At 41.1% G+C, this 23,516-nt stretch overlaps 1 protein-coding gene and 1 long non-coding RNA gene across 6 annotated transcripts in view; one reads left to right on the top strand and one right to left on the bottom strand.

Annotated features, from left to right (window-relative positions):
• Positions 1 to 328: 328 nt before the first annotated feature.
• Positions 329 to 23,516, bottom strand: part of septin12 (septin 12) — a 225,460-nt gene continuing 202,272 nt past the window's right edge. The window contains exons 5-10 of one of the 5 annotated variants that reach the window (XM_067232401.1): positions 20,732 to 20,869; positions 19,516 to 19,633; positions 17,803 to 17,898; positions 17,429 to 17,525; positions 2,187 to 2,238; positions 329 to 1,156 (exon numbers count right to left, since the gene is read on the bottom strand). In XM_067232401.1, coding sequence (XP_067088502.1) covers positions 1,000 to 1,156; positions 2,187 to 2,238; positions 17,429 to 17,525; positions 17,803 to 17,898; positions 19,516 to 19,633; positions 20,732 to 20,869 — 658 coding nt within the window. In that variant the 3' untranslated portion in view covers positions 329 to 999. The remainder of the gene's footprint in view (positions 1,157 to 2,186; positions 2,239 to 17,428; positions 17,526 to 17,802; positions 17,899 to 19,515; positions 19,634 to 20,731; positions 20,870 to 23,516) is intronic. The other 4 variants (XM_067232400.1, XM_067232403.1, XM_067232404.1 and 1 more) reach the window with 4 other exon arrangements.
• LOC136941247 (uncharacterized) lies at positions 12,922 to 14,049 on the top strand. Its single transcript, XR_010876467.1, has 5 exons — positions 12,922 to 12,974; positions 13,086 to 13,163; positions 13,422 to 13,611; positions 13,688 to 13,790; positions 13,979 to 14,049. It is a non-coding gene; the product is annotated as an uncharacterized lncRNA (long non-coding RNA).

Raw genomic sequence — 23,516 nt, forward strand, 5'->3', positions numbered from 1 at the left:
AAATGGGCAGTGTAGTTGCTGAAAATGTGCGTATTTTATTGATGAAACGGCTCATTTGTAAATTTGCTCCAATTTCTCGATAACCTAGGTAAATAAACACTCCACGACGATTTACAAAAAACCGTTGCGCCACCAACTCTGGAATTGTTTTCAGCACCCACAGCCTACAGAGAACCTTAAACGAAGTCTATCCGTCTGTATCCGTGCGTATCCGTGCGCCCGCCCATCCGTAAACGGAGACGCAGAAGCATATTTCGGCCTTTACACGCAGGCGTACACCCAGCTGGTGCGTGTTCGCCGTACATTTTTGTCATACGTTCATTTTAGCCTACATCCACGGACTAAATATAATTAATTGGCTATTTTCTGGCATTGCATTGTAAATTTTTTTAACCTGGTAAACCGTGAATAGGCTACATCTTTCAGGCTGTTTTCAGAATATGCGATTTGCACCAACAACTTAACACATAACTTGAACCATAATAAGGCCAGGTACAGTGCAATGTAGTCCGTGCAAAAATACTGGATGATAAAACACATATCTAGGATCGAATGCGAATATTGTTTTATTTTTCTTCACTGCGGCCGGTGCTCGATGCATGAGACATAATAATTTGAAAGCTTACAATCTGCACTTTCACAATTTGTACAAAACGGAGAAATGACCTAGCCGACAACATCCCCTTTTGACTGGACCGTGTCACAAAAATACTTATTCTACAGAAAATGCAATTCACATAATGTCTTTAGTAAAACCTTTAACTAAGATTTTTGGTTAATTCCCAACCCAGGTCACAAAAAAACTAAACAAACATCTTTCCTTATTTGGGGTAAAAAAAAGATTCCTTACTCGTAAATTCTCTATTATTTTGATAAGGGGTCAGAGTGGGGAGAAATAGAGATTGTTTCCTTTGATAGTTACAGTGAAAAGCGGAGTTACAAAAAAAGCTGTGAGCAGGAAGGTGCACACGCAACACGCATCCCTGTCCTCCCATCCTCTCAGAGGTGGCTCTCCGTGTCGCTCGTTCCGTTCTCGAGCGGGAAGGAGGAAAGTCCCAGTGCACTGACGTTCATGTTGCTCTCGTTCAGCCTCCGCACCCTGTATGTCTCGTAATGAATGTAATGGGTGACGCCCTTCAGGTCTTGCAGGTGAGATCTTGGGGGAAAGAACATAATCAAAACCCACCAGATCAGACATAATTATAAATCTACACTACCGTTCAAAAGTTTGGGGTCAACCAGACAATTTCGTGTTTTCCATGAACACTCACACTTTTATTTATCAAATAACTTTCAAAATGAATAGAAAATATAGTCAAGACATTTACAAGGTTAATTATTATTATTAGAAATAATTATTTTTATTTAAAATATACATTTTGTTCTTCAAACTTTGCTTTCGTCAAATAATGCTCCATTTGCAGCAATTACAACATTGCAGACCTTTGGCATTCTAATTCTAATCCTTCTAATCATCCATTAGTCTTCTAAGGCAATTAGCAAACACAATGTACCATTCGAACACATACAGTAATAATTGCTGGAAATGGGCCTCTATACACCTATGTAGATATTTCATTAAAAAACAGACGTTTCCACCTAGAATAGTCATTTACCATAATTAACAATGTATAGTGTATTTCTGATTAATTTAAAGTTATCTTCATTGAAAAAAACAGTGCTTTTCTTTGAAAAATAAGGACATTTTTAAGTGACCCCAAACTTTTGAACGGCAGTGTATATGTGTTTGGCTAACAAGCATAGGAACTGAAACAAACTAACACATTAATTTGACATGACCCACATGTAATGTTCCCTAATCAGAGCCAAGGCTTTCTGTGATTTCTCAGTGCTGTTCTTTCATTCAGTTGTCAGCAAAGAAGCTTTTTCTTTATTTTATCATATCTATAGGCTTGACTTTTTGCTTTTAACCAGGTCAAACCAGACCTGACCAAAGATTAGAAGTGCATGTGACGCGAGTGACAAGAGAAAGCTCCTCTACCCTCACACAAGAAATGCATTGCATGTGAGTGTTTCTCTTTCTCTTTTTTTTGGATTGCTTCATGTTCGGGTGCTCATTACCAAGAGAAGCCAGTTACCCAAAATCAAACTAAAACTATTTAATGGGATTTTATTAATAAACATACACCCCCCGACCTACTCCAACACATGCAAGCAGAACTCACCTGATTAGCAGGTCTCGCAAGTTGGAAAACTCGCAATGTGCCACATTTTCCACTGCAAAGAAATACAAAATGACGATGATGAGTTTTAGTATCTGGTTCAACAAAAAGTTCACAAACATTTTGGAAAGTTCACAGACATGTCTATAGTCAGTATGATCAGTGGCAGCAACCTGCTGTTCATTCAAACCACTAGGTGGCAATGCAGGTTAATCTGATAGCGTTTAGGTGCTTTAGCACCATGATTTGTACAAACTTGAGCATGAAAACTCATTGAATCAAGCCCATTTGCAAGTTATAAGCTATAAAGTTTACCTTGACAAGTCATATTGCCTTCGGTAGATAATGGTACTCTTCAAGGGCTCCCTTTCTTGTGCCCCTTTAGTCCAGGCAAAGTAGCGTTTTACGACAGACTAATTGTAAAATATTTTTTGGAGCATAGATCATTTCTATGAGGTGTCCAGAACAACATACTAAAAGTCCTAAGAAATCCTAGTTGTGGAAATATGTTTAATTCTCATCATAGTGTCTCATCATAGTGTCTCATTGGGAGTCAGGTGGCTGAGCGGTGAGGGAGTCGGGTTAGTAATCCGAAGGTTGCCAGTTCGATTCCCGGTCATGCCAACTGACGTTGTGTCCTTGGGCAAGGAACTTCACCCTACTTGCCTCGGGGGAATGTCCCTGTACTTACTGTAAGTCGCTCTGGATAAGAGCGTCTGCTAAATGACTAAATGTAAAATGTAAATAGTGTGCCACTAAGGCCAGGCAACATTACACCCCAATGGGGCTATTTTTTTCATTTACTCCTATCAAAATGAAACTTTACACAATGAAACCACCCATGAAAAGTAAATCTTTTGTATTACAAGTTTCTTTGAAAATGAATTTTAATATGCAAATGAGCTATACACTATGGTAGTCGAATATGCCCAAAATACTCCCAAATAGGCTTAATTTTTTCCTTTACTCCTACCACAATAAAACTTTACATAGTAAAAGTATACATGAAAAGTAACTTTTTTTGTATTACAAGTTTCTTTTGAAATTAGATTGAATATGCACATGAGCTCCACACTTATTGAATATGTCCTAATTTGCATAGGCAGAAACACCATTCATATGTATGACAAATACATCGGCCCAATCTTCATCCAATCATCCTACTGCCAATGACCTGATGGTCATTATTGGCATAAATCTCCCATCAAAAACATGCCACCACCAGTCTTTTGGGTCCATACATTCACTTCCCCCTTTCCACTCCATCATTTGGTAAAAGACCCGAAGACTATGGAACTTTGCAGCTGTTGACGTTGGAGGGGAGAGTTACATCTACATTAATGCATTTAGCAGACGCTTTCATCCGAAGTGACTTCCAAGGTCCGTATACCTTGTGGCCATTGTTTTTTCTATTTTGCAACCCGTTTTGACAAACGCAAAATAGGGCCGTAATATCGTTTTGTCACTTTAGTAAGTCGAACACACATTTAAGTATAACGGCTTGTTTTTGGTTGTTTCCTTTTTTTGGAATAATGAAATAACCACATAACACAAATGGTATAACGATCCATTTACTCATGTTTGATTGGCCGAATTATGCATACTGGCACAAGTGAAAAAGAGAGAGGGGGAGAGACGTGTAATGATTTGGGGTGTTATTACTTGCGAACACCAGAGAGCAGCAACGACAAGCTTTTTAACAAAGTTTCCTGTGATCTGTAGGCCTACAATCATGACGACATAGCAGCAGGTTCTTTAGTAGAAGACACACACACCAAACTGAAGGCACATGTTGACCGCGTTTGCTAGGTTGCTAGTTAATATATATTAGAAACATTACAAGACGGGGCTCCAGTGTGTGTTCAAACAAGGCCTAAAGTGCCAGACGGTATCAGTTGAAAAAGACAATCACACCCATGCAAGAAACACTGCACGCCCCAACCCTCCCTCCCCCCACCTAAATTACCGCTTTCAGCTCTGTTGTATGTTTTAATGAAGTGCATTGAGGCAATCATAGTGAACAAGTTGAGGTCATGTGGGCTACCTTTGCAGTTTACATAGAAACACAACTGACAGAGTTACTGTTGTGGATACTTTTATAAGTTCTGATCATATTCTCTGTCCAAATTTAACTTCTTCAAAGTCCAAAAACAGCACGGAGCAGGAATGAGAGGGTTCCCAGGAAAATCTGAATTCCTTTGTCTGTGCTACACCTTTTATATCCAACTAATTACACCCCTGAACTTTTAAAACAGATCTATTGGCCTACTACAATTGTAAATATCCTATGACTTCTGCCCCAATTGGGCCTTGATGCAATGCCATCTAATATTTTCTGCTGTTTCTGCCACGTTTTTGGGGACTAACCAGGGACCAAACCAGTACCTTGTGCCCAGTTCCTCTATTCTGCCCTACTACATGTGTTTTCCAACACCAGTTGCAGTTGTTATAGCCCTTCACCATTGCATGGTGCCATTAATTCTTCACAGGTCACACCCATCAAGTCAAAGCGAATAGGAACTGGTCCAACTCCATGTCCAAGCCCATGGTATCTGTGGAGGAATACAGTCATCACACTTGTCAAACCCTCCCCACACAAGTCCAATGACTTAATAACTTCCGTGTAGGGAGTCAGGTGGCTGAGCGGTTAAGGAATCAGGCTAGTATTCTGAAGGTTACATTTACATTTAGTCATTTAGCAGACGCTCTTATCCAGAGCGACTTATAGTAAGTACAGGGACATTCCCCCCGAAGCAAGTAGGGTGAAGTGCCTTACCCAAGGACACAACGTCATTTGACATGGCCGGGAATCGAACCAGCGACCTTCTGATTACTAGCCCGATTCTCTAACCGCTCAGCCACCTGACTCCTGAGGTTGCCAGCTTCCCTGCCAGCTTCCCGGCTTCCCGGCTGTGCCAAATGATGTTGTGTCCTTGGGCAAGGCACTTCACCCTACTTGCCTCGGGGAGAATGTCGCTGTACTTACTGTAAGTCGCTCTGGATAAGAGCGTCTGCTAAATGACTAAATGTAAATGTGTAGGCCCATACTATAGAAGTTTGCAGACATACAACACAGATGAGACTCAGGAGAGTGAATTCGAGATAATGGTAATGGGAGGGTGTTGCACTTTTCTGCTTCTCCTTTCTCCACTCACTTCTTTACCTTCTCACACTTTCCAATTGTTTAAACAAGTCTCTATACTCTGTTCTCTCTGTATTCTGCACAAAAGATGACTGTGTACTGTATATAAAACATTCCGGCATATAAATCCACGTATCTCCACATCTAATGTTTAATGTAACTGGCCCCTCTAACAGAACCTCTGGCCCCAATGTGACTGCCGCACCCCCTCCCCCTGCTGTCTGAGGTCGTCAAATGTCAGCACTCATGGAATGCCTCCTGTCCAATTAAAGTAGACCTACTTGGTTGGAACTAACTGTTGCGTACATATTTATATGCAAATTATAAACAAACAACAAGAAACACTGTATGTAGACACAGCCACCCCTCTAATTGCATTCAATCTCCTTCCCATAGCTATGGTGGTCTCAAGCTAGTATACTAACTTTAAGCACAAAAGTGTAGGCTGACATACGAATCGTCACAAGCAGAACAGCAATTTTCTTTCAAAGGACATGTTTAAATTGTGTGTAACAGGGTATGAATGCATTGATGTAGGCTAAAACGTGTTGTACATTGAAGGATGTAAGGACAACAATTGTATTGTCACTACAATGGCCTTTTGCAAAATTGAATAGATTTAAATGTAATGTTTTCGGTCAAGTTAACTCTACATTTAATCCAAACTGAATAAAAGTTACATGAGAAAATAATATTAAGTTTTTTTATAAATAAAAAGGGAAGATTTGCTCAATTGCCTCAATGCACTTCATTAAAGTTCAGGGGTGTAATTTGTTTGATATAAAAGGTGCAACACAGACAAAGGAAATCAGATTTTCCTGGGAACCCTCTCGTTGCTGCTCCGTGCTGTTTTTGGACTTTGAAGAAGTTAAATTTGGACATAGAATTTGATCAGAACTTTGAAAAAAGTATCCACAACAGTGCATCTGTCAGTTGTGTTTCTATGTAAACTGCAAAGGTAGCCCACATGACCTCAACTTGCTCACTATGATTGCCTCAATGCACTTCATTAAAACGTACAACAGAGCTGAAAGCAGTAATTTAGGTGGGGGGAGGGAGGGTTTGGCGCACGGGTGTGATTGTCTTTTTCAACTGATACGTTTAGCACTTTTGGCCTTGTTTGAACACACACTGGAGCCCCGTTTTGTAATGTTTCTAATATATATTAAATAAACTAGGGTTCATCAAAGATTTATTAACTAAGTATCAACTAGCAAACTCCGTCAACATGTGCCTCCAGTTTGGTGTGTGTGTCTTCTACTAAAGAACCTGCTGCTATGTCGTCAAGATTGTAGGCCTACAGATCACAGGATTTTTTTTAAAGCTAGTCGTTGCTGCCTTCTGGTGTTCGGAAGTAATAACACCCCCAATAGTTTCACATCTCTCCCCTCTCTCTCTTTTTCACTTGTGCCAGTATGCATAATACGGCCGATCAAACAAATGAGTAAATGGCTCGTTATACCACCGTTTGTGTTATATGGATATTCCGTAATTCCAAAATGAAACAAAACAACGGAAACCAAGCCTTTCCCCATCATCTGGTTCTGACTTCCGAAATGGACAAATCGATATTACGAGCCTATTTTTCATCTTTTGCAGATATCAGCATAAAGGATATGGAATAATCAAAACAACGATTAATGGCTCGTTATACCATTTGTGTTATATGGTTATTTCATTATTCCAAAAAAAACGAAACAACCAAAAACAAGCCGTTATACTTAAATGTGTTTTCGATTTACTAAAGTGACAAAACGATATTACGGCCCTATTTTGCGTTTGTCAACACGGGTTGCAAATTAGAAAAACCAATGGCCACAAGGTATACGGACCGTACACGGACCTTCCAAGAGAGAGCTTTACAAAAGTGCATATGTCACTGATCATAACAACGAGATCGCCCCAAACATTACGGATAGCCAAAACATGAAGCATACATTTTGAAAAGTCCCAAAGGGAAGAACCATAAGAGCATGTAGTTAGACAAGTTACAATTAAACAGTCTCAGAAATGCAAAAGTGTACCTGTGGAAAAAGCCAGCAACAATAATATATTTCACAGCAAGTACAATAATTTTAAGTCAGTTACAACTAACCAACAAGAGCAACAAGTCTCTCAATAAGAGTCATTGTCATCCTGGAGGAAACTAACATCAGGTCCAGCCAATTATTCCTAAGTACTGGAACAAGTGCGTCTTGAGCCTTTTCTTGAACGTGGGGAGACAGTCAGTGTCACTGATGGAGGTGGGGAGTTGATTCCACCACTGGGGGGCCAGACAGGAGAAGAGCTTGTGTTAGGACCGGGCGCTCTTGAGAGGTGGGACCACCAGACGGTTGTCAGAAGAAGACCGCAGGTGGCGGGTGGGGGTGTAAGGCTGGAGGAGAGACTTGATGTACTCGGGTGCAGTCCCGTTCACTGCTTGGAAGGTCAGTACCAGGGACTTGAATCTGATATGGGCCGTGATGGGAAGCCAGTGGAGGGAGATGAGGAGCGGGGTAACATGTCTGTGAGGCAGGCCTCAATCCTAGCTGAGATCCCCGGATCAGTCGGGGGGAACGACAGGTACAGCTGCGTGTCGTTAGCGTAGCAGTGGTAGGAGAAGCCATGGGAGGTGATGATTGGTCCAAGTGAGGTGGTGTACAGGGAGAAGAGGAGGGGTCCAAGGACAGAGCCCTGTGGGACACCAGTGGAGAGCTGGCAGGGTCCTGACACTTTGCCTCCCCAGGAGACCTGGTAGGATCTTCCCGACAGGTAGGATGAGATCCACTGAAGTGCAGTGCCAGAGTTTGAGGTTCCACTGGAGATTGTTGCTACCTTTTCGTGGTGGGGAGGCTTGTGTGCCTGTTCAGCATTCTAACTATTGTTTTTCCAACTTCCGCCGTTTTTTGTCCATTAACCAGTCCTGCATACTTTCACCGATTCCTACAATTTTTGTATCAAAACGTTCAGCTCCTTCAGGAGATGTGTGCTATGTCTTTTGGTATTTCTCACTTTTATACTTTTTAAGATATTAAGGTTTTTGTGCAAATTATTCTCCCATTAAAAGTAATGGTAAATCCTTTCAAATCATTAAAAAGCTTCCTCCTCTTTCAAACATAAACTTCAGCATACTTTCAGCTAGAGAAAGTATGGCGCAGCTGTGATAGCAAACGATGTGATAGCAAACGATATTCAACAATTTAGTCTTGTGAACATTTTAACCGTTGAATGGTTCAACGGTTAAAATGTTCACAAGACATTCAGCTATTCCCAAATGATTCAGCTTTTTCAAATATTCAGCCAATTTTGAATTATGACAGTTTCAAATACATTAAAATGTTTGCTCCTTCTTGATTTTTATGAATGAGCAGCAAGCAGAGTGGCACACTGCTGCCTGCTCTTTTTCTGATATTCAACTAAATTGTCAAACAAATTCCTCTAACTTTCATATAGTTTAACTTACAGAAACAAGTTATACCTTAACATGTAGGAAATTGTCCTCTTTCAGCCAATGTAACTACTAAAGAGCTCACATTTACAGATTTTCAGCTATGAGCCTTGAAGCAAGAGCAGCCTTTCAAATTCTCTCACTAACTTCAATGGAGAGGTGGGTAAAATCCGTCAGAGAAAGCAAGAAGGAAGACGATTAAGACGAAACTGCCGGTAGAGACATACTTCTGTAAAATATAAAATATCCTAATTTTATTGATTGGACGTGTAGTTTTGCGTCTAGGTCAACTTGTTTGAGGTGTGGATGCTAGGTAAATGTTTTTCTCTCTACCTAGCTCGTTTGCTATCACAGCTGCGCCATCACCGTGGCAACCAAACAGACACGCACCATTTTTGAAACTTCCAAAGGAGTTGTATTTCTGACCGCACAGACACATAAAGGATATGTATCATAGACATGTCTATGCTATGTATGGTTTCGGCAGTGTCTTGGAATGAAATATACGTAATTATAATACGGGTGGATGAAATCAAGCATTCTGATTGGTTGAGAGGGAGTTCTGGGGTGTGCATTATTGAGCGATAAAGTACTGTGCGCCTTTTTACATTTACCTTAAACGGGAATCGTTCCATATTAGTGCGCACTCAAAAAGTAACTGTACACCTGTTTACAATTAAGCTGAGGAGCGTTCCATATTGGTGCGTTATCAAAATTCTATTTCAAAGGGGTATTGCAGACTGTATTCCCAGCTAACACAGTTACGTTGCCCTTACGTTGCCGCAACGTCACTCGATGACCAAACATACGTTGCCTATTTCTGCCTATAAATTCTATTTCTACGGCACTGTGCGCAATGGAAATCCAATCAATATAACCTAATCTTACCAACAGCCTTATTTTATCGAGTAACTCGTAACTATAGTATAGCCTATACCCAGTGCCTACATTTGAATGATTTAGAATGTTTAGGCCTAATGTTTAAATTAAATATTATTTTATTGAAAGTGTCCCATTGTCATTGTTGTTATTTTAAAGGCAACTTTTATAAAATGAGCATTGAGAATGAATGAGATGGTGCGAGATCTAGCTTGGCTAACAAATTGTGAAGTTCACAATGCTGTTTGTCCGTTGCATACCAACAGCCACACGTACGGGACTATTTTCTCTCGGCTACTGAAATGGATACACAACGTTTGTTGGCTATAACTATTTTGTGCTGAAAGACAGCTTACTATTTATTTACTATTTATAATTTCGCTGGTAAGTTCACTGGTCATCAATTTTCTCATATGCAGGAACATAGCTTTAATAAGTAAAAGACTGAATTTGGAATATAATTTAGTCTTTCATTCTTTACTATAAACATGTACAAAAGCAATCAATGTGTGATGTGTAACATGATTAAGCATACATTCTTTGTACAGCACACCAAAGCTGTATGACACACAATGCAAATGTGTGCTCCAATAATTTTGTAATACAAAATTGTTAAATGTGACCAAAAGGTAAGCGACTCTGAAGAGTTTAATTTCCAAAGACAAGTCATCACAGAATATTACAATTCTTCCTTAGCAAACATGCCCCTCAGTCTGACCCAATTTGCGCATGCCCATTTCAACGCATCGCTGAAACTGGGGTTTCAGAAGAAAAGGGTTCAACCGTCTTGTAGGACTAACGCTACGCATTGGATTTCAACTGGAAATTAGCTACATCAAAGGTGAGTTTCTTTACAGAAATAGTTTTAAATATATAAACGTATTTGCAGAAATTACATGGGGCATGCTATTACGTATAGGTTTGAGGCTATTTAGCCTGGTTATCTGCTATCAGATTCACATTGTTTACGTTAGGATTTCGCTAGCTAACTAGAGAGGGTACAATTTCTGGGGAAATTGTAGGGTGTGCTTGCTTGCGTTGGTTGCACAGGGGTCTGTATATTTTATATAAAAATGCATCGGGCCTACTTATTATTTATAAAGATTACATAGATTTAAAAGCATCTTTTTTTTGCTGCACATTTACAACTCAAAATACGAGTGAAGTGTAGAATGAAATATGATGTCTTCTCATTTCCCCTGCAAGAGGCAGCTGACAGGCTGAATCAAAACGAATACATTTGGCAAACCGGTGTAAAAATGGACCTAATCTCTATGACTTAAACGTCCTTTTAAGTTGTCCCTTCTCGTGATATTTTCAGGCATTTAGCCTACTCATATTGCATTCATTCATTAATAAAGAACCCCCTTTGAAGATTATTCTACGACTACCGGCAGAAGATAGAATCGCGATTCAAACAGTACCATCTGCTAACTGAAAATATGCCCCCAAAAACGTAAATAAGCTTGACATTTATTTAGTGGAAAATCGCTCATTCATAAAAAGCTCACTGGTAGCGATCATTGTCAGTAACAACGCAAAATGCGATATAGCCCTGTGTGGAGAAGCTGCCCCGGTAAATTCTACTACTACAGTACAGTGCTGTGTTCGTCTTGGTAGCGATTGCATTGGTTGAATTCGATTAAACGTTCCGTTGTACGGTTTAGGCTGAAATTAATTATTTTCGTGAACAGATTGACAAAGTTTAGGCTGTGGCAATGAAGTTCAGGTTAGTAGTCAGATTGTTTCAACTATTGAAAGACTTTTGAGTAAGGGGAGTGCCGAACATGTTCTGTCGCCGTTTGACTTGAACAACTGAGGAATTTTTGTTAGCTACTCACACTAGTGTCTCGGGTAGGCTACAGCGTTGCAGTGAGCTACACTGGTTTGAAACCACAGGTAATGGTAATTTCACCAACTAATCGTTTACTAATGTCAGAATAAATCATACAACGAAAATGCATATGTGAGGAATGTTTATTTTAACGATTGAAAACAGATACATCATAGACCACTGTAGTATGTGTTGCCCGGGAAACACAGGCTAATGTCATGATGCTAATACTTCAGTGAAATAGTAGACTACTGTTTCCGAAAGTAGATGTACTTCCTTAATAATATCATCTTATATTGTACATTACACATCACAATTGTGTGTCATATCACAAAGTAAAATGAGTAAATAGTTATCACCCTGGCCTCTTTTCTTGTGGCGTTTCTGCAGCTGCCTTGCAGTAAAGCTATAGTTAGCCTAGCTATCCCCCAAGTTAACAGCTGCGAAACGAATGTTCTGCCAAAGGTAGTAACGAGTGTTTTCGTGACGTTAGTGACGCAGTGACGTTGGTAACATCAGTGACTGTGGCTAGCAAATTAGCCACCGTTAGCTTTACTTTTCACCACAAAAACGCAATTTCTACTTAAACCATGCAACGGAACGTAAATAAAAATACAACCAACGCAATCGCTACCAAGACGAACCTTTTGACACCGCCGTTGTGTATGTAGTCCAAATATTGACTGATCCTTAGGGGGGCAAAAATAAATAATAAAAATAATAAATATATATGTGAGAGAACAAAGGTTGTGCTCTCGCCGAAGGCTTGAGCACACCCAACTAGATCTAGGTACTACCTCGAGGTAATAGGTTAAACCCTCCAGAAAGTTATGTTGAAATACTGAAAATGCATACATGAAAGTTTAGCGTCTCACAAATCACCCACAAAAGAATCAGTGAAAATAAATGTTCAGAACTGTGTCCCAAAATAGTTTATTTACTAGTAGCCCTGAATTTTCAAAGACTGCGGAGCTAGCGTGGCTGATCACGTTTTGATCACAGTCGGTCATGGCATGCACAGCAATGGCGTCTATAAAATTATCATGTCACTAATTTTTCCAATTTGTACATGACATCTGTTTTTGGATAAGTTTATTCGTTTTAACCTTTAGATGCGTGAGTTCTACATATTTCCGACGCTTCCACCAGTTATTTTTCGAAAAACGGCAGCTAGGTAGCTTTAATTAGCTTCCGTTACCTAGCAACCTAGCATAATACTCGTAGCAATGCTACTACCTGCTAGTGTTACTTGTTAGCCTACTAATTGTAAATTTTGAAGCCATACTATAGCGTTTGTCATATAGTTTTTGTCTATCGGAAAATCGACGGTTGGAATGTTCAGCGTAGCGTCACACATGTGCGACGCTACGTTGTGGGGCCCTGCTTTCGAACGATCACATATGTGCAATGCTACTCCTTTAATATCAATATGCTAAAACTATGTACATTTCTGTACAGATTATCCTACCACCGTCACACGGCCTAGCACTGTGTCCCTGGGAAATGATGGTAAAGTAATGAATGACCGTTTATAACAGTGACAATAATTGTATGAGCCATGGCAACCCTAAAGGCTATGTTTTGAAGCAAAAGCATGACTTAAAACTTTTGCATCACCAGATGCCATACCCCTAGATGTCAACTCTGGTCTGGTGGAGGTGAAACCATTGGGGGCCCAGGAAAACAGCTGGCAGCCAGGCAAGTGCAAATATAAGACACTCAAAGCTTCTCAATAGCATTGCCAACTCATTGTAAGGCATACCTAAGTTGTTCTGATCGTGGCGGGGGATACATATTTGTCAAAACAACAAATTAACATCATATTAATGCTTTGTATACAACCATTCAAGGTAACATTTGTTATTTACATCAATGTTACAGCTAATCTAGAAGAACCACAGTGTATGCCAATCATGCTAACTCTTGTAAACTTGTTTTACTTGTCTTTAATGACAGACACATTACAGGTTATGCTCCGGAAGATGGAGACATTGGAGGAGAACCAGCGAGAGGCTCTCCTATTCAGGTGACTACAGGGCAGACACACTGAAGAGGTGCCAGTGATGGACCTACAGGTGGCCAAACACAGGCTGAACTCCAAGACCTTGAGGAGCGCCTTAAGATGCTGGAGTTGCGAAAGAGACTGGTAAGTGTTTGGAGATGCCATGAACTATGGCATTCAACGTTCACATTGGTGCTGACAATAAGTTCATGACTTCCAGACGCTGTGATGAAGTGGAAGACGGGACTGGGAGAGAAAGCTGTGGAGCTCCTCATAGAGGAGACACTCAAACACACCCCGGCAGCCCATTCAAAACAAGCCAGGTGAATGAATCATGATTGCAGCTTCCATATCCAACCATTCACATGGCTATGTGACAAAAATCTAGAATCACATATTTTTTTTATGATGTATATTATTTTAGATGTGATTTTTTAATGACTTGTATAGCCCCTTTTACACGTGCAATTATGTTGATAGAACACTAACTTATTTTGTGCTTCATTGTCAGGGCCAACAGACAGGACCTGTAGCGGGGACTGGCAGAAGATTTTAATTCACTGTTTGGCGCTTTGTTTGAAATAAAATGACAATGTTACATGGAAATGCAGCCTTGTTTATGATTAGCTGGAGTTAGGCTACACATCACACAAACATAGTCCTCCTAAAGTTGGCTACCATGTAGCCTATTATACAAGAACAAGTAGCTTTTTGGGCAAATGAGGTCTGCATATGAACCGCCCCAATATAAGCAGTAGAATTTAGAAATATAGGCTACTTAGTTAACGTTGCAGTTATGGACTGGCAACGTCACAAAATTACGTTGCTAGGAGGTTGCGGTTACGGACTGGCAACGTCGGAAAATGACGTTGCTAGGTGGTCGCGGTTACAGACTGGCAACGTCGGAAAATAACGTTGCCATGACGTCGCGGTTACGGACTGGCAACGTTACAAGATTACGTTGCGGTTACCTTCTGGCGTCCCACAGATGCACGGTCCCAACGTATGTTTGGTCATCGAGTGACGTTGCGGCAACGTAAGGGCAACATAACTGTGTTAGCTGGGAATACAGTCTGTAATACCACTTTGACACACTTGCAAGAAATGATCCACTGGTTAGATGTAGCATGATCTTATTATTTAAGTATAAAAAAACTCACCAGGGACAACGACAACATTGGCAACCCTGCACTATGAATTATTATTTTGATGTCATCTTAAATTACGTGTCTGAACAGGACTGGGTGTGCAGGCACACATGATTAGTTTCTCCTCCGTCTTGAACCTGAAACCTAGATTCTAGGTTAGAAATGTTGCCAGTCTGTTGACAATGACCAACGGTTGCTACGTTTTTCCAGCAAGTTCAAGTCATTCCAGTGTTGTCCTTTTACCTTCAAATTCGTTCAACCCAGACTTCAGCAACTGGTTTTCTGCTAAATTTTCACATTTTCCTGCAGCTCATCTTTCTGAATTTTTGCCCTTATTGTTTTGCATTTTTCTTCTTATTTTCTTCTGTTTTCTGCCTTCATCTTGCTTCAGGTCCTTTCAAAAATACCTTTCACAGCATTACCTTCCAACTGTCAGTACTTTTGCATTTTTCTTCTCTTTTCTGTAGTTTTCTGCCTTCATCTTGCTGCAGGTCCTTTCTGACATACATTTCAGGCCTTTTGAAACTCCAGCAAATTATTTTCTGCTAAATGTTTCAGAATTATTTATATTTTTGCATTTTTCTTCTCTTTTCTGTAGTTTTATACCTTTGTCCAGTTCCAGCCCCTTTTAAAAATACCTTTCAGGCGCTTCAGCATATAACTTTCTACTAAATTTTCACAATTTTCCGCTGTTTTAGCATGGTCAGCTATCCCCATTCAGGTTTTCAGCATTCTCACTGCTGTTTCGCAAGAACAGCCGTTTCTAGTTATTATTTATTTTTGCCCCCCTAAAACTCAGTCAATATTTGGCCTACATAGACAACCTAGGTGTCAAAAGTTTTGTCTTGATAGCGTTTGAGTTACTTGTATTTTTATTTGCGTTCTGTTGCACGGTATAAGTAGAAATTGGGTTTTTGTGCCAAAAAGTGCCTTCTGTCAACGAAGGGTACTCAGTGCTAGCCTACGTCACTACGTCAGCACACGTTAGCAACGACGCATGGATACAACGTGATAGAGACGTTCTAGCACGCAAGTTGGAGCTTGGATTATGAGTGAAAAATGCCAATACCCAAAATTACCAACCATTGGACTTTGTTGAGAAAGTAATTTCGAGTGGAACTGCCATCTTGGATTTTTGATTTAGGTCGTGAAAGTCTTTGTAATTTGAGCGATTGCGGGTCGCCCGTGAGACTGCCTAGGCAGCAGCCATGCAAGCGTCATAGTAGTGTAATGACCAGCCTAGGTCCGAAAGCAACAGGCATGCACAGGATACTGTTTGGCCATAGCCTACGCCAAATCAACTAACAGAATGGTACTAGCACACACAGAACAATCACGACCAGCTCTTGAAACCCAGGCGTAAGAGAGAGCGCTAAAAGGGTCAAACCTGGTCCTAACAATGCCCCATCCCTTCAGCCCAACCCCCCCCCCCATGCCCCTCCACCAACCACCAGGATGCCCTGCAACCGAACATTCCGTGCATTCCTGTGATTGGCAGATGGCAGGTTGATCGGCATGTCAGACCCCGCGAACACTGAACAATGGCCACAAAACACAACAGCCCAACATGCCACACACATCTGTCTGTGCGGTTCGCTACAGTAGTCTAGTATTTTCGTATTTTTATAGTTCGGTCAATTCTACACCAAAAAACAGAAGGAGGGCAATGTTATGACGATATGACTATTGTGAAGACAGCCAGATGGTGAGATTTTAATGTAGGTTGCTGTAAAAACTTTGATTGGTTTGCTACGTGAGAGCCCCGTCAGCCTCCGTTGACGATTGCGTCAGCTGTCGATCTCTGACGAGTATTTTCTTCATTTCGTACCAGGGTCAATTCTACATCAAAAATCAGAAGGAGGGCAGTGTTTTAAAGATATGGTGATTGCGAAGACAGCCAGCGGGTCAGCATATTTTTGTGATATGTGTAAAACTTGGAATTTGAGTGACATCGCGGCTTGTTTTTTACGTTAGCCTCAGTCAGACTCGGCTTGCCCACTGGCAGTGTGTAGTACTGTCTTCAATGCCACAGCTAAATTTTATGTCAAAAGAAACATTCTCATTTTCGGCGCTTTCAAACAATCAGTGAAATGTGGAGCAACAGCAGCTAGCTTGCCTCTAGCAAACTTATTTTGAATTAGCCATTTCCCCCTACATTAATGTCAAACTTATTATTTACGTTTTGGTGGGCATATTTTCAGTAGCAGACGATACTGTTTGAATCGCGATTCCATCTGAAATATACTGCCAGTGACAACGTTGTTACAGTAGCTTGTTTCAAAGGGGGTTCGCAGCTGTTTCAAAGGGTGTTCTTAATGAAATATGCAATGGGCTAAATGCTTGAAAATATCACTAGAAGGGAAAAACTTAGAGGACGGACCCACCTGCAACCGACGCAAGCAAGCACACCCTACAATTTCCCCAGAAATTGTACCCTCTCTAGTTTTGCCTGGACTACTTTGCTTTCCTTCATGTCTACCTTAAATTTGAACATAACCATGACCATAATCTTATTGTCAGACACTATCGTCCACTGAGTGTCAATCATTGTCATTCAGGATCATCATGACAGAAATCATAAATTATCATCATAATTATGACCATCAACATCACTATCAGCTATGTTGTGGAATCATGAATCTTCATAATCATCACTCTGATCATAACCCGCATAACCCCCCCTTGATCCTGATTGTTCTTCTCATACAGTGTCCTCATGACCACTGCGTTAACCTATTCGATTATCGTGAGATAATGCCACCAAAAAGTACTGTCTTTCGGTAGTAGAGATTAAGCGTCTGTTGAACACTCACCCTCTATGATCCCCCATTTTGTTTTTCTACCCAGGACCTTGTTCCCATTCACCTGGTGCTCCTTGTCCGTCCCCACCACTGCAAACGGAATGCTTTCCTGCAAGTGGGACATTAAGACACGAGAGTGACGTCAACAGCAGAGACATAACTAAAAACACTGCAAAGGGTGTTGATTTCAACCATTACTCTAAGACGCTTACTTGCACAGCTTGTCTCCCTCCCTCCGAAATGTAACTAAAGGACAAGGTGAACGTGGCCTATACATACTGTATAGTAATGTACAAGACCTGCAGAATGTGTCATTACATGGTATCATTGAATATATTGAACACTTTAACCGAAGATGGAGTGGATGTCCTTTCAAATACATTTACCCGAATCTTGTTGTTGAGTATTCTATCCTCTGTGTCCTCGTCATACTCCTTCTCAGGGTACACACGTATTCCATGAGTCTGCAGGTCCTGCCTTATCTGTCAGGGTTCAAAAGTCAACAGGAAAGTAAAGACGGAGAAAGAAAGAGAGCAAAATAAGTGTTTTGTTTACACAGTGGTACCATTATTTATGAAGGCGCTGCTCGTGTAAAGATTCCGCAGTAGTATACTGTAGGATCACATTTCAAAGAAAACGTCGGCCTGCAAGCAACACTATCTCATGTACACAAACAAAGTGTGTAGTATTGTACAAACAGACAGTATTGCTGGTGTGTGGAGAGGTATTCTTGAGGAGTTAGGATGGGTACTGTACCAAAGCCTAGCTTTTCTCTCACTCCCATTGGAGGCTGAGTGTAAGAAAGGAATAAGAGACAGATATTTACAGTTGGAAGACAGAAATAAAAGAGAGTAGGAGAGAGAGGTGAAGGTGAGATACATAGGAGGAGAGAGAGGAGGGAAATGGGTCGAGGAGGACGGAAGAAAAGATACGGCAAATACAGAAATGTTAACAAAATGGCAGAGTGGGTAAAGATAGGTGAGAGGTGAGAGAGATTAATAGATTGTATACAAAGAACAAGGATGAATAGATTATATCAGATGAAGAGTAGGCACTTTTTTTCTTCAAAAATTGAAGATGTAACACATTTATCCTGTATAAGAATGATTCTGTGTTGAGCATTTCTTGGGTGCAAAGAGGCCTACCCCCAAATCTGAACTCTGGGTAAACATACAATACCCTTATCTTGGGGCTGAGGACTTAGAAGAGGGGGTTGTGGTTGTTTTAAGATACTGTGTGACAAGGACTATAGGTGGAGACGCAAGGTCTGGTGACCATTTGTTGACACTTATGTGATGGAGCTTTTACGACCCCAGGACCGGAGCTCCTGTTGTTGTGTTTCAATCAGGGTTGATGTCGTAAACACGCACGCACACACGCGCGCCAAGTCTATGCAAGGAGCCAATGAAGAAGAGCCATGGGACATTTGCATGCCTTTGTTTTAACCAATGACTGTCAAGAGCGGTTCTGTTTAAATAGGTAGCTAGCACATCATGCTAGCAGACAAACTTTGTAGCACAATGGAGTGTGATGTTTTTACATTTACATTTACATTTATTCATTTAGCAGACGCTCTTATCCAGAGCGACTTACAGTAAGTACAGGGACATTCCCCCGAGGCAAGTAGGGTGAAGTGCCTTGCCCAAGGACACAACGTCAGTTGGCATGACCGGGAATCGTTTTTGTCTCCTTGTGGGCCGGTCGCAAGCAATAAAGCTTTCTTAAACTTGTTCACCGACTGACTGTGCAATGCTTGATAGATTAATATTTCTGACAACTTGAGAGTAGATTTTAACCCTTGTGCTGCCTTCGGGTCACATGACCCAAAGATTCACAACGAACCATCGTTGTGTTTACCCAATTTTACCCAATACAAAAACTAATAAATAGCATTTTCTTTTAACTTTTGCAATGTGGGGGGTCTGAGACAGCCCGACAGTTAAAAGAAAATGCTTCACTTTGTTTTTGTATGCGGTAAAGTTGTCGCAATACGACGGTGGGTCACAATGACTGATGGGTCAGAATGACCCGAAGAGAACACAAGGGTTAAAACTCGTCTCTGTAAGGTTGATAATCTGCATAGTGTGTCTTCTCCTCACCCTCTGTTTGAACCCCAGTCTCTCCTCGATTGTGAGTGTGTCTGCTTTGGCGATGACTGGTACAATGCTCACTATCTTTCCCAACTTCTTCATGAACTCCACGTCTATGGGGCGTAACCTAGACAAACAGATAATAAAATTTATTATTATTATAATATAACATTTATGTAGTTTCACCTGCTGGTGAAAGGGTGTTACATAACTAAACCTTCCATCATAAACCTTTTCACAAGCATAATGCTACATAATGCATTATTTCTTGTGTGTGTGTGTGTGGGGGTAACAATTCTTCCTCCCTCGTGACTGTTTTTAGGTGTCATCAACCAGACTGCACCGGGGTCCAGAGTTCAATGGCTGAGATGTTGGTACTAGCTAGTTGGTACTATACTATCAGATTTGATTCAGATGTCAGTCTAGATATCTGACATCGTATATACGTTCTGGTCGGTATCCACTCTGGTCACAGTTCACTTATAGACAGTATTTGTCCGTTTTACAGCTGTTAAAGTGTGTTTCTGTGTGTAGCACCAAGTGCCTGTGCGGCATGACATTTTATTACTCTGTATAGATGTATTGTACTTTATACAGCTAAATGAAAAAGCAAACTTGAACTTGTGTGTTGCTTGAATTTGTGTTACACTGTAGGTATGTGCACTAATTATGGTGAAATGACAAATAAAGCGAACCTGAACTTGTGTGTTAGTCTGTGTATAACATGCTTGTCAAGGTCTGTAACTGTGTTGCATGGCCTTGGGGCAGGTCGTTCCTATATAGAGCTTGTTTCCCTGTTTCAGACTGGGAGGCTGACACTGTGTTGGTGTTTAAGGTTACATAAAAAACTGAACTGCTGCACAAGTTCACACTTAACTGTGGGACCTCCCCCTCACGGCTGTATTCTTTCTAATTTTGCCCTAAAAGCATTCATTGTGAGTCATAGAGGAAGTTACAATATTGTAGCAAAGTTCTCAATAAGTCTGGTGGAAAATTGGGTGAGAGTTTATAAATGTTGATAAACTATATCTTTAGATATGTGTTTAATTTGGGTATATGTCAAATGGTAAGAGTGTCATAACAAAATAATTACATAAACACTTGTTATACAAAACATAGTATGGTGTAGATCAATTAATCCTCATTGGAATTTACTGTATTTACATTTAGTCATTTAGTATTTAATTTGAATTCAAACAGGAAACAAAGTCACACGCATGCTAACCAGTGTCCGGTGGCAGGCAGGAAGTAGATGCAGCAGTGGACACGCGTGTCAGGGATCCGTCTCTTCCTGTTGATGTGGAGCTCCTCCTTGAGGTACTTCTCATATTGCTCGTTGACATACTTTACTATAGGCTCCCAGCTGTGGACAAAGCAGAGACACCTGACTTCACCAACCTGCCCTATTTAGAATGCTTCATGATTTAACAAACACATTTATAATGTGTTTTGGATGAACTATCTTATTTAGAACGCTTATTATTTTACAACCAGTGTTGTATGTACAGCAATCAGCAATCACATTATGATCACTGACAGGTGAAGTGAATAACACTGATTATCTCATTATCATGATACCTATCAGTGGGTGGGATATACGTATTAGGAATGAAAGTGAAAATGCTGTCCTTAAAGTTGATGTGTTAGAAGTAGGAAAAATAGGCAAGCGTAAGGATTTGAGTAACTTTGACAACGGCCAAATTGTGATGGCTAGACGACTGGGTCAGAGCATGTCCAAAACTGCAGCTCTTGTGGGGTATTCCCGGTCTGCAGTGCTCAATACCTATCAAAAGTGGTCCAAGGAAGGAAAAGCGGTGAACTAGCAACAGTGTCATGGGTCATTGATGCAAGTGGGGAGCAAAGGCTGGCCTGTATGGTTCGATCCAACAGACGAGCTGCTGATAGAAATGCTGGTTCTGATAGAAAGATGTTAGAACACACAGTGCATCGCACTTTGTTGCATATAGGGCTGCGTAGCCTCAGACTAGTCAGGGTGCCCATGCTGACCCCTGCACATTCCCCAGATCTCAATCCAATTGAGCATCTGTGGGATGTGCTAGGCAAACAAGTCTGATCTATGGAGGCCTAACTTCGCAACTTACAGGACTTAAAGGATCTGCTGCTGACGTCTTGGTGCCAGATACACAGCACACCTTCAGAGGCCTAGTGGAGGTATAGTGGAGTCCATGTCTTGACAGGTCAGGGCTGTTTTGGCAGCAAAAGGGGAACCTACACAATGTTAGGCAGGTGGTCATAATGTTATAGTCTAGTAGCCAGCCCGCACTGTAATTTTCTTTTTTTTAATTACCACACTTTTTCTGTAAATTATACGTGTTTTTTTCTGTGATTCTGAATTACAGGAAATACAGATAGAAAGACAATGGCAAACTGTAAATGTATATTCTTACATAAAAAGTACAGCCAAATGTTGTTACTTAAAAATACACAAAAATGTCAGTTTCTTTAACAAATATCAATAACATTTTCACCAAAATGTTCTGTTAAAACACATAATTTCATAATAATATCATTTTCACCAAAATGTGCTGTTAAAACACATAATTTCAAAACTAGCTATTTTAATAGTTATTTAGCAGATATTTACTTTCATCCCACGGACAAATAACTTCTTAATAACATAATTTTTGGTTTAGATAGGAAACTTGAATTGTGAATTGAGCTCGGGTAGTTGACGTCATGCAATCCCAGCATGCACCAGTCAATATCAAAGACTACAAAAGCCTGCAAAAGCCATTTTGGGGCTATCTCGTTGTTTATGATCATTGACCAATGCACTTTTAGTAAAGCTCTCTCTTGGAAGTCGCTTTGGATAAAAGTGTCTGCTAAATGAATAAATGTAAAGACTCCAGAGTATTTACTGTTGTAAATATCTGGATACTGATTACAGCATCCGGATGCTATATGTTGTGCACACGACTTGTTTGGAATGAACATGTTAATCATTATATCTTGTTTTGGCTTTATTGAATATTTAATTTATTGAAAATGCTGTATTTTTACATTGAAGTAAAAAGAAAACGTGTCACAACATGGGTTTATACGGAGCCCCTAAAGGGACATGAAGAAGAAAAAAAAAAGATCTGGTGCGCACGAGACACTTTCTTGTGCTCACGAGAAACTTTCTGGTGAGCACGAGAAACTTTCTGGTGCGCACAAGAAACTTTCTGGTGAGCACGAGAAACTTTCTGGTGCGCACGAGAAACTTTCTGTTGCGCACGAGAAACTTTCTGGTAACGGAGGGTCGAGTCGTGGGGGCAGCAACCTAAGCAGGGAGGCCCAGACTTTCCTCTCCCCGGCCACTTCCACCAGCTCTTCCTGGGGGACCCCGAGGCATTCCCAGGCCAGCCGAGAGACATAGTCCCTTCAGCGTGTCCTGGGTCTTCCCCGGGGCCTCTTCCCAGTGGGACGTGCCCAGAACACCTCACCAGGGAGGCATCCAGGAGGCATCCTGATCAGATGCCCGAGCCACCTCAGCTGGCTCTTCTCGACGCGGAGGAGCAGCGGTTCTACTCTGAACCCCTCCCGGATGACCGAGATTCTCACCCTATCTCTAAGAGAGAGCCCGGACACCCTGCGGAGTAAGCTCATTTCGGCCACTTGTATTCGCGATCTCGTTCTTTCGGTCACTACCCACAGTTTGTGACCATAGGTGAAGGTAGGAACCTAGATCGACTGGTAAATAGAGAGCTTCGCCTTTCAACTCAGCTCCTTCTTCACCACGATGGACCGATGCAGAGCCCGCATCACTGCGGACGCCGCACCGATCCGCCTGTCGATCTCGCGCTCCATTCTTCCCTCACTCGTGAACAAGACCCCAAGATACTTGAACTCCTCCGCTTGGGTCAAGATCTCCTCCCCGAACCGAAGATTGCACTCCACCCTTTTCCGGTCGACAACCATGGCCTCAGATTTGGAGGTGCTGATTCGCATCCCAGCCGCTTCGCATTCGGTTCCGAACCGCTCCAGTGAGAGCTGAAGGTCACAGCCCC

The sequence above is a fragment of the Osmerus mordax genome, chromosome 3 (genome assembly GCF_038355195.1).
Source record: "Osmerus mordax isolate fOsmMor3 chromosome 3, fOsmMor3.pri, whole genome shotgun sequence".
In the NCBI taxonomy this organism is placed as follows: domain Eukaryota; kingdom Metazoa; phylum Chordata; class Actinopteri; order Osmeriformes; family Osmeridae; genus Osmerus; species Osmerus mordax.